Here is a 12,394-nt window from a genome sequence, read left to right as displayed (position 1 = left end):
CGGATTTAAGCCTGTAGATTCCGATGTTTGAGTCCTAGAGACATGTATATATATATATATATATATATATATATATATATATATATATATATTGTTGGGAATTTAATCATCAAAATGTAGCGTTTACCAAATTTTTCAAATTAGTTATCTGACTCCATTAACCAAACACGACCTACATTCATCCAACAATTATGCGCGCTCGTTTCTTGAGATAAAAATGACCAGGAAAGCCGACATTTCACACGGGGGCGGATGTTTATTTTTCAAAACAGAAGAACTAAGTGTACTCAGGAGACGACCGAAGAAGTGACGTTGAACTGTGTGCGGGAAGCCGTCGCTGGTTCGCGCCTCGGCCGAGTCATACCTAAGACTTATAACATTGGTAAAAATGGCGGCGCCCTCTGTTGGCTGCGGCTGCATCGACTCGCTACAACGGGTCAGGTGTATCGACATTTCGTTCTGTGTACATTGTTACAAAGAATGACAATACAAAGGAAATTATTATTATTATTATTATTATTATTCTGAATTCCTTTAGCTTTCTCTTATTGGCTCACGTCTCCCCGCAAGATAGTGTCTCGGCTCCTCCCATGGGCGTGCCAAGCAGTTGTTTGCGCGCCCTGAGGTCTGACTCCCACAACAGCGCCTGTCGTTCAGCGTCAGCAAATCCACGAGTCCTGTTATCAAAACTAGACAAAATATTATGCATTTCGAACAGCCTGCCCTGGCATTGAACTAAAGCCCTGTCAATGAATATCTATTGCATTAAACTCAATACATGTAAATTTGTAGTTAATCGTATAAAATCCTTGATAGTTAAATGTATAAAATCCTTTAATATATATCTTGAGCATGTATAGATTTATTTTCATCTTTTATTTCTCTATTCTTATTTCTGTTGCTCCTGACGTCATCACACTTATTTCTTAAACACATACAATTTAGGACAGTCTACAAGAACCACCACTCAAAATATAACTTGTTTTCATATCGTTTTTTTTATAATTTTGTTTTTATAAACTAAGTCTTTCCATCATGTTTCTCCCGAAGTGCCGCATCTAATCTCTTAACGCAAACCAATAGCAGTCCAGCGTTTTATGAGGTTCACCAAAAGCAGACGTAGCTTTGTAGATGTGTGAGACTGGAGTGACATGCCCAATTTCGTTGTCACAATATGTTAACCCATTTTGTAACAATGACAATAAAGGTATATTCTATTCTATTCTAGCTCTACATCTGCATGAATACCGCGAACATTTTTTATAGACGTGTGTTAAGATGCAAAAATAATTTGTTATTGACACAGGAATTGAGGTGGCTTGATTTAAATGAAGTCATTGCAGCTCTTCTCAAACTTTTTGAACTGTTATTGCAACAACTGTTGCAGCCTGGTCATCCTGGATGACCTCATGTGGTTTTCTCCATTTTCCTCACGTTGAGGTTTTTGAGTTTTTCCTTGCCCTCATGTAGGTTTGAGATCAGGGGATGGTGGCATAACAGTCTGTGGTTTGCAATAATCTGTGGTCTGTGCAGCCTTTTGAGACTCCTTGTGATTTAGGGCGTCACAAATAAACATGACTTGACTTAACTGTTAAAATCATTTTCAATAGGTTTATGGCATGAATTGCTATGTTGACATTGTAAAACATTAGGATGGGGGAACAAAGCAAAAGCCTGTCTTCTTTTGGTAGATAACATTGGGTTCAGGCACTGCAGGAAAGAGGTCTAAACCTAGTGGAAGCTAGAGCTCTTGTTGGTGATAGGAATGAGTGGAGAGGTGTTGTGAAAGGATAGTGGGATGTTGGACGCGTTCTAAGGGCAACTGTATCATGCAGCAGGGGTAAACCAGCGAAAGCTGTGGGATGGAAGAGTGTGTTGTGTCACCCTGACCCGAGTGACATGGCCGATTTCTTGTGTCCCGTTTCATCTGGAGGAACGAAAGCATGACCAACTTGGGTGCGGAGGTGCTTAACTTGTTTGGGTGTTTAGGGATTTGGGTTGGCCATGGTTCAAAAATGTTTGTGTGTGTTTCTTTGCTATTTTTTATTTTTTTATTTTCTTTGTAAATGTATGTGTTTGTCTTTGTCTTGCGGGGCGGCAGTAGCTCAGGAGGTAGAGCGATCGTTTTAGGATTAAGGGATCCCAGTTCGAATCCCGGCTTGTCCGTGTTACATGCCGAAGTGTCCGTGGGTAAGACACTGAACCCCCAATACCCCCAATAAGCAGGTTAGCAGCCTTACATGGCTGCACAGATCACGGCCGCTATTGGGAAATGTGAAGCACATTGTAAAGCGCTTTGGGAAGTCTTGACTTGAAAAGCGCTATATAAATGCAGATCATTTCATTTCATTTCATTGCTGTCGGTCACCCCTCTTCAGGGATATGCCCAAGGTGGATAGATGGATTTGATTTTTGTTGGGGATGTAATTCCCAGTATCACGAATCTGTTGAGCCATGTGAAGGCACACACTAATCCGATTGACGTCATATTTCGACTGAGTGTTTTGATTGCAATAGTCTTCATTTTCCTCATGTTGAAGTTTGAGTCATGGGATAGTGTCATAATAGTCTGTAGTCTGCAATAATCTGTGGTCTGTGCAGCCCTTGTGATTAAGGCTTATGCAAATAAACATGACTTGACTTAACAATGCACATTACTTTGTATTCAATGACAATAAAGACTATTGTGTGTTAGGCACCAAAAAATTGGACAGAGAGTCTGTAGTTCGCTCAAACAATAATGTGTTGTATGTGCTGTATTATGAATATGTGCAATGCAAGTTTGAAAGCAACTGTTTGTCTGCGTCTGCGGGGGCGGCCATTTTGCTACGCTCTCAAGATGACAATTTATTTTCAGACTTGCCTTTTTGGAAAGCTGCAGAACGAGGTCTCAGACAAGAGATAGACTTCTGATGACCATTGCTATGCTCGAAAGTCAATGTATTGATAACTTTGGGACTTTTTGATTACGAGTACGTTGAGTCACTATTAGAACGACAACGATACATAGGTTCTATTTTATGTCTGTAGGTCTGTAAGGATTATGTTTTAGCCAAAGCAATGGAGAACTGTTCAGACCATCAAAAGCGCAAGTGTGACAGAGTTGAAATTTGATTGTTATGAGTTTTTTGAATTCTCACAAAATACGTGTTTTTGTTGCATTACTGTTAAAACTCTGGTACCGCATTCATTTGTTAAGCCATGTGCGTGTGGGACTGTCTTTTTCGTTTGGCACTTTATGGGCTTCTACGCTTGCCGTACCTTTGGCTATATCACCTCGTGCTGAAGATGTATGCAGTCGTGCACAGACGCCCTGACTTCTTTGTATTGTTTATTGAATGCAGGCAATACACTGAGTGACTGTGAACCCTTGTGTAGCGCATGATTGAGGTTCGTTACACAAGCATTTAGCATTGTCAGCAATTGCCAAATTGTCAACAGACTATGACATCAACCATGAATTACGATTGCCATAGTCTTTATTGTCATTAGTAACAGCAAAGTTGACATTGTTTAGGGACAGATTACTCATGGCTATCTATCTATCTACCTTGGTCATATCCGTCAAGAAGGGTGACCGACAGCAAGACAAACACACACAAAAATAAAGAAAATTAAAAAAGGGAAAAAGTAGCGAAAAATACACACAAACATTTTTGGACCATGGCCAACCCAAATGCCCAAACACCCAAACAAGTTAGGCATCTCGGCACCAAGGTTGGTTATGCTTTCATCCCTCCAGATGAAATGGGACACCAGAAAGCGGCCGTGTCACTCGGGTCAGGGTGACACAACACACTCTTCCGTCCCACAGCTTTCGCTGGTTTACCCCTGCCGCATCATACAGGTGCCCTGCCCAACACTTAGAACGCGTTCAAACAACCCGCTATCCTTTTCAACACCTCCCCACTCATTCCTATCACCAACAAGAGCTCTAGTTTCCACTAGATTTAGACCTCTTTCCTGCAGTGCACTCATAACACCATCCATCCACGTCAATCCTCTTGGTCTCCTTCCATTAATTCTGCTCTGAAGATCCTCTTCAACATTCGCTCCTCATCCATCCTCTCCATGTGTCCAAACCAACCGAGTACTCTCTTATCCACACACTTGCTCAGTTCCACTACTACTCCTGTTCTGTCTCTCACACTCATTAGTCATGGCACTCCTGGATTCAGATTGAGATATACTTTATTGTCATTCGTGTACACGTGTATACAGAACGAAATGTCGATACATCTGACCCGCATAGTTTCCTTGAGCGTCAGCCGGGATAGATAAGTTTAACCATGTCTTCGTCAGAATTATAGCGCAGCAGTTCGTCATCTCGCGGTTCGATGTTAGTTCCAGTTGTAAATGGTCCAGTTTATTGTCCAGAGAGCGAACGTTGGAGAGGAAAATGGATGGGAGAGGCGTTTTGAAGGGTTTAGTCTTTAGCCTAGCGGTTAGCCTGGCCTGACAACCTCGCTTCCTCCTCTGGTCACACTGCTTTCTTGCCACTCTGCTTTGCTGCTTTGTAGGCCGCTGGGTCTTGTTGACGTAGCAGTCCGAGGTTAAGTAAACACTCCCGAGCGGTCGCTTCACCGAGCGCTTGATTTCTGGATGATCGCACATCCAGCAAAAAAACTGCGATCGAATATTAATCTGCGGTTTGAGTTGACTTTGTTCGCCGTCAAAACTGAGTCGAAGACTGGGTTTTATGACCGAAGTGTAAAAAACTGTAGCGAGCCGATGTAGCCGCAGCCGAACAGGGCGCCGCCATCTTGTAGCTTGTAGATAAACACGCAGTAAAGACTTAAAAGATAAAAGTAAGGTAAAACAACTATAGGATAAATTGGTCAAAATATTTCCTTGGAAGTGCATAGAGTAAGCTCAGCGGGATCTGTGCCAGGCGGCCCGGCCGCCTGTGCAACTTCACCTCAGCTGCCAGGTACGCAATGCCTTCCTTGATCCCAGGATGAGCGCTTTACCTCCTGAGCTACTGCTGCCCAAAGGTCTTCCCCGGACTTCCCAGCACTAAAGCAAAGGCCATCATGATTAATAGTTACCAGGCCCCAAGAGAATACAATTGTTTTAAGAATACAAACAGCACCTGGATATAATCTTTGGCTTTGTTAAGGCACTTTTGAGGATAAAATCATACAAAGGCACATTTAACCTACAAGCCACAACAAGGTACGAGATTGGTCTTAAATATTATTGGATGTGGTCTTGAAATGGCCTTAAAAAGTATTCAATTTGAATGGCATAATCATCGGGGAACCCTGGCAGCGGGACAAAGAGGTGGTGGCTGGGGTGAGCGAGAGGAGTCCTTTATAATGTTGTCGGCTCTGCTGCGGTAGTGCGAACCCGCAACCACAGATAAGCCAACAACATTGAGATGAGTAGAAAGCGTGAGGCTTACAAAACTGTTTTTGTGCCTTTGCGTCATAATATGAGATCATGTGCACAGATGAACAGATGGAGACAGATTTTGAGCGCTTTGGTTCCTGATTCCATTAAAAAGTCGCACATGCAGATAAAACGTTTCCTAGCGCACAATCCACGGTCATGTAAGTTCTAGAAAAGACTGTTAATGGCAGTGAAGACATTTTTTGTTCTTCTTTGTAGATGCCCAGCGGGCGCTGTCGCTACTGGAGGAGTACCGGGCCAAGCTGCAGCACGTGGACCAGCGCCAGCTTCACGGCTCCATCCAGAGAGTCATCGACGTCTTCCAGAGCAACCTCTTCCAGGCCCTCATTGGTACCCAGCTGCACTACGCCGATACATCCATCCATCCATTATCTGCACCGCTTATCCTCAGTAGGGTCGCGGGGGTGCTGGAGCCCTTCCCAGCTATCTTTGGGCAGTGGGCAGGGGACACCCTCAACTGGTCGCAGGGCACACAGGGACAGACAATTCGCTCGCTCATTCACACCTCGGGACAATTTGAACCGGCCAATCAACCTGACATGCATGTTTTTGGAAAGTGGGAGGAAACCAGAGTGCCCGGAGGAAACCCACGCAAACATGGGGAGAACATGCAAACTCCACACAGGAGGTCCGATCTCATGACCTCAGAACTGTGCCGCACACGCGCTAACCACTGCGCCGTCGTGCTGCACTACGCCAATACAATGAAACCCCAAAACGCCGTATCGTTTTTGAAACCATCATCGGAAATCCGAACTACAAGCCGCTTCTTTTTTAAACACTGCAGCTTTAAATACGCTGCGCTTTATTTTTTCTTGGTAGGACAACAGCAAACTGCTCTTTTTCCACAACACGTGCACTGTAAATACAAAACACCGTGGTGACGTCTGGAAATAGTTATGACGTCCTTTCAGAGAAATTAATCAATGTTTTTGCCAATATTGTTCATATAGTACATATCAGGAGCAAAATAATAACAATGGAATGAAGAAGAAGAATGCATTGTAACAATTGTGCAACGAAAATAAATACAATAGCTTTTAGTAGACACACACACATATATGTAAATATTCATCCATTTTCTTCGTCGCTTATTGTAACGAGGGTCACGGGGGTGCTGGAGCCCCATCCACACTATCTACCAGCTAGTCGCAGGGCACACAAGTCACAGACAAGTCACTCACTCATTCACACCTAGGGACAATGACCCTGACATGCATGTTTTTGGAATGTGGGAGTGCTCGAAGGAAACCCACGCATGCCTAAGGAGAACATGCAAACTCCATATAGGGAGGCTGCGGCAGCTGGAATTGAACCCTGGACCTCTGCACAGTGAGGCTATGCGCTAACCACTCAGCCGCTGTGCCACCCATTTATATATAATATATATATATAATATATATAAACTCAGTTCTGTGCAATAGTAAAAAAGACTTGAACAGTTATCCTTCAAAAAGGCATAAGTTCTTTTTCCGTATCATTGGTGTCAATGTCAGGTTGCTAAAGTTTCCTTACGTCCTCGAGGAATGATGACAAGCAAATGCAGTTAGTTCCGTCACTGCAGCTTTCACCAATGAGGACTTCTCGCATCTGAGCTGCTATCTGGCACTATTCTCTACAGTATGATTGCCGTGGGGCTGTCATCTAGAAATATACGGATCACATTTTACACCACACAGCCCGCATTTGTGTTTTCTTAATGCGCAGTAGTAAATATGTGGTCATCTTTGTAATCTATCATGAATGGTCACCTGATCTGAAAACATGTGATGTAAACAACTGAGATCAGAACGTAAAAGGACGCAGCTGCAAACTATCAGGTATACGCCAGACCTGAAATGGACGTGAATAAGTTGACTTCCATGGCTGTTAAAGCCTGCGGTTTAAAATTTAGTGTGGTTTTCAGATTCAGATTCAGATCTACTTTATTGTCATTCTAGTACACGTGTATACAGAACGAAATGTCGATACATCTGACCCGCACAGTTTCCTTGATTGTACAGATATAAATAAAATGTTGTATTGAGTTGGAGTATTGAGTACTAATAATATACTAAATAATTATGGCTATGTATAGTATTTTAGAGTAGCGCAAATAGTGCAAGAGGAGCAGCTAACCAGATGTGCAAAATGGGCAGTCAGGTAAACAAGTCAGGTAAACAGTAACAATAACACTGTAACAATAACGCTGTAAGTACAATAGTGCAGAGAAACAGATGTGCAAGGAGTGGCTAGCTATAAAGAACTCCCAGTAGTGCAAAAAGTCAAACAAAACCAACAGATGTACAGATTAGCAGCAGTTTAGATTTACTATGTGTTTGATTGACCGTTTAACAGTCTAATGGCCAGGGGGACAAGACTATTGTGGAACCTGGTGGTCCTGCACCGCGCACTGCAGTACCTCTTCCCAGAGGCTAGCAGAGTGAACAGTCCATGATGGGGGTGAGAGGGGTCCCTGATAATGTTCTTAGCTTGGGATAGGCAGCGCTTCTGGCCAATGTCCTGAATGGAGGGGAGAGAAGTTCCGATGATTTTCTCTGCTGTCCTCGTCACCCTCCTCACACTACCCCAGTCGGAAGCGCTGCAGCCTCCACACCACACAGAGATACAGCTGGTCAGGATACTCTCTATGGTGCCCCTGTAGAATGTGATGAGGGAGGGTGGGGGCAGGTGGGCTCTCCTCATCCTCCGCAGGAAGTACAGGCGCTGCTGTGCCCTCTTAACCAGTGATGCAGTGTTCACGGACCAGGTGAGTTTGTTTGTGATGTGCACCCCTAGGAACTTAATGCTGCTGACAAACCTCCACAGCCTTGTTGTTGATGAAAAGTGGGGCATGGTTGGGCTGGTTTTTCCTGTAGTCGACAATGATCTCTTTAGTTTTGTCAACATTCAGGACCAGGCTGTTGTCCCTGCACCAGCCCACCAACTGCTCCACCTCCTCTCTGTAGGCCAGGTCGTTGTCGTCCCTGATGAGGCCCACCACTGTTGTGTCGTCCGCAAACTTCACGATGTGGTTTGTGGCGGACCTAGGGACGCAGTCGTGTGTCATCAGGGTGAACAGCAAGGGGCTCAGGACACAGCCTTGGGGGGAGCCAGTGCTGAGGGTGATGACATCGGAGATGTTCTGACCAATCCGCACTGACTGGGGTCTGTCAGTGAGGAAGTCCAGCAGCCAGTTCCGCAGGGGGGTGTTGAAACCCAGGAGTCTCATTTTGTCTACCAGGTGTTGTGGGATGATGGTGTTGAATGCTGAACTGAAGTCCAGGAACAGCATCCGCACATGGGTGTTCTTCTCCTCTAGGTGTGTCAGGCTCAGGTGAAGCGCAGAGGAGATGGCATCCCCGGTGGAGCGGTTTGTCCGGTAGGCAAACTGAAAGGGGTCGAGTGAGGAGGGGAGACTGGAGGTGATGTGCTCTTTAACCAGTCTCTCAAAGCACTTCATTATGATGGGAGTCAGTGCAACGGGCCGGTAATCGTTGAATGATAAGATCTGGGGTTTCTTTGGCACTGGGATGATGGTGGCAATCTTAAAGCATGATGGTACTGTGGCTTGGTCTAGCGAGGTGTTGAAAATGTCTGTTAGTACACAAGCCAGCTGATCGGCGCACTCCCTAAGGACCCGCCCTGGAATGTTGTCTGGGCCTGGAGCCTTCCGTGTGTTGACCCTTCTCAGGGTCTTCCTCACGTCAGTTGAGTCCAGAAGGAGTGCTCTTTCGTCCTGATTTGGAACCGCTTTCGCTGCAGGGGTGCCATTTTGTGCCTCGAACCTCCCAAAGAAGTTGTTGAGGTCATTCAGAAAGTCCATGCTAGTGTTCTGCACTGGGGCGGTGGTTGGCTTGTATCTGGTGATGGCCTGAATGCCTTTCCACATATCCCTGGTGTTGGTTGTGCTGAGGAAACGGTCCTGGATTTTTTGACTGTGCGATCGCTTTCCTAGTCTGATAGCACGGTTCAGGTTAGCCCTCGCTGATCTCAGCACCTCCTCGTCACCAGATTTAAAGGCAAGGTTCCGTACCTTTAGCAGTTTGCGTATCTCAGCAGTCATCCAGGGCTTCTGATTGGCACGGGTGCAGATGGTTTTGGTATTGCTGACGTCTTCTGCGCATTTACTGATGTAGGCTGACACAGACATGGCGTACTCATCTATATTTATTTTGTTGTTGTAAGTGGCAGCCGATTTAAACATGTCCCAATCTGTGCATTCAAAGCAGTCCTGTAGTGCCTCCATTGCCCCCTCAGTCCACACCCTCACCTGCTTCACTGTAGGTTTTTCTCTGGTCAGCAGGGGCTTGTATGCAGGAATTAGCATAACAGAAAGGTGATCTGATGAGCCAAGGTGGGCTCGGGGGGCTGCTCTGTATGCTCCTCTGATATTTGTGTAGGCCAAGTCTAATGTGTTCCTACCTCTTGTAGCAAAGTTGACATGCTGGTGGAAATGCGGGAGAACTGTTTTCATGTTGGCCTGGTTAAAGTCCCCCGCCGCAATAAAAATGCACTCGGTGTAAGCATGCTGCAGTTCACTCACAGTTCGGTAGAGAACGTCCATTGCCTCCTTAGTATTAGCGCTGGGGGGCACGTACACGGCAGTAATGATGGTAGCACTAAACTCCCTCGGTAGGTAGAAGGGTCTGCAGATCACCGTCAAAAGTTCAATGTCTCGTGAGCAGTGATTCGAGATTATCTTAGCATTTCTACACCAGTTGTTGTTGGTATAAATGCATAGTCCGCCACCCCTGCTCTTACCGGTGAGCTCGCCGCTTCTATCAGCGCGGAAAGCAGTTAGCCCCACAATGCTAACAGCGTCATCCGGGATAGATGAGTTTAGCCATGTCTCCGTCAGAATTAAAGCGCAACAGTTCCACTTGTAAATGGTCCAGTTTGTTGTCCAGGGAGCGAACGTTGGAGAGGAAAATGGATGGGAGAGGCGTTTTGAAGGGTTTAGCCTTCAGCCTAGCCGTTAGCCCGGCCCGACAACCTTGTTTCCTCCCCCGGTCACAGCCCTTCCTCTTGCCACTTTTCTTCGCTGCTTTGTAGGCCGCTGGGTCTTGTTGACGTAGCACTCCGAGGCTAAGTAAACACTCCAGAGTGGTCGTAGCAACGAGCGCTGGATTTCTGGATGTTCGCATATCCAGCAAAAAACTGCGATCGTATATTAATCTGCAGTTAGAGTTGTCTTTGTTCGCCCTCAAAAACTGAGTCGAAGACTGGGGTTTTTGACCAAAATGTAAGAAACTGTTGGGAGCAGATGCAGCCGCAGCCGTACAGGGCGCCGCCATTTTTGTACAAAGACGAGAGTTTTTCTCTCAAATTTAGGTATACGGCTTTTGATCAGGTGCGCTCTGTCGTCCAGAATTCATGGTAAGTCATAAAAATGACAACAAAATGAGTTATCAAAATGATTTCTCTGTCCTACAGTTGCGACCCAGAAAAAAGGACGCCAATTGAAGCCACTTGCTAAGAACAAATTAATAGATCAAAGTAGGTTATATCGGAGCCTGTTTTTACAATCTAAACATTACATAAGTCAAGTCATGTTTATTTGTGACGATTACCTACATGACGACAAGGAAAAACTCAAAAACCTCAAGTCAAGTCAAGTCCTGTTTATTTGTCTGGCCCTTAATGAAATGAAATGAAATGATTTGCGCTTTTCAAGTCAATGACTTCCCAAAGCGCTTTACATTGTGCTGCACATTTCCCAATAGCGGCCGTGATCTGTGCAGCCATGTAAGGCGCTAACCTGCTTATTGGGGGTATTGGGGTTTCAGTGTCTTACCCAAGGACACTTCGGCATGTAACACGGACAAGCCGGGATTCGAACTGGGATCCCTTAATCCTAAAACGATCGCTCTACCTCCTGAGCTACTGCCGCCCCAATCACAAAGAGTCTTAAAGGGCTGCACAGATCAAAAACTATTGCAAACTACAGACTATTATGACAGCATCCCCTGATCTAAAACCTACGTGTGGGCAAATAATACACAGATATTGTCGACATAAAATATAGCTTATTCATATGCTATAGATTAGAAGTGTGTTTTAAGCTTAGATTTAAACATTTCCACTGAGGTTGCAGATCCAATCTCAGGGGGAAGAGCATTCCACAACACCGGTGCCCGGATGGAGAACGCTCTCGAACCAGCAGAACACTTCTTTGCTCTTGGGATCACCAGAAGACCGGCACTCTCAGAACGTAGGCTTCGCACCGGAACATAGGGCGAAAATTAAATCTGAAAGACATGAGGGAGCAAGTCCATGCATGATTTGGTATACTACCAACAGAACCTTCAAATCACATCTTAAGCTAACAGGGAGCTCAAATCGGGGTCATGTGATTCTTGTCTTAGTTAAAAGCCTCGCTGCAGCATTTTGTACCAGCTGAAGGCTCTTGATTTTGGACTTTGGGAGACCAAAAGAAAACCTGGACCTGAGAAAGGCTACATTTTTTTTTACCACGAGATTTTTTTTCATTGAAAAAAAGTCTGCCTCTGATGACTAGAGGTTGAGAAACACGGCAGTAAAAGATGGTCTCTGGCCCTTGTTTGTTGGCAGGATGCGAATTTTTGTCCCTGGCGGGCAGCAACGCTTGTAATCCCTCTGCGGACACGACGATTACCGAGCCCGACGACACCGGCGCTAGATCCACCTCTTAATCCGGGCCCGTCCCATCCGGCGGTCCCCCGTGTTTTTATCGTCCTTCCTCTTGGCCGCGTCCGCGCCGGCAGATGGCGAACCTCAAGCCCGACTTTTATCAACCGTTCCGCTTCCTCTTTTTGCTACCTTTTCCATTGCCGTCTGCTTCTGTTCCCGCTTGGCTCGACAACTCGTATAGCAACAAAATCGAGAGGCTTTCTACCTCCAAGATAATCCCTGCTTTTTCATACATAAAACTTAGATTGTTCGATGTTTACTATATTCGAGTACAGCGTGCTTGTATTTCTAACGTGCACCCCTCAGTTTCTATTGAAAACCAGTATAAAAT

The 12,394-nt window shown here is 45.3% G+C and overlaps 1 protein-coding gene across 1 annotated transcript in view; it reads left to right on the top strand.

The window, feature by feature from the left end:
- dlg1b (discs large MAGUK scaffold protein 1b) overlaps nucleotides 1–12,394 on the top strand; it is a 74,416-nt gene that overhangs the window by 8,255 nt on the left and 53,767 nt on the right. Inside the window, 1 exon segment of the mRNA XM_088350594.1 lies at nucleotides 5,611–5,742. Within this exon segment, the coding sequence (XP_088206720.1) occupies nucleotides 5,611–5,742 (132 nt within the window).

The sequence above is a fragment of the Urocampus carinirostris genome, chromosome 1, assembly GCF_059441175.1.
Source record: "Urocampus carinirostris isolate Australia breed hairy pipefish chromosome 1, RoL_Ucar_1.0, whole genome shotgun sequence".
In the NCBI taxonomy this organism is placed as follows: Eukaryota; Metazoa; Chordata; class Actinopteri; order Syngnathiformes; family Syngnathidae; genus Urocampus; species Urocampus carinirostris.
Note: the sequence above shows the minus strand (reverse complement) of the source record. Positions and strands in the feature narration are given on the sequence as shown.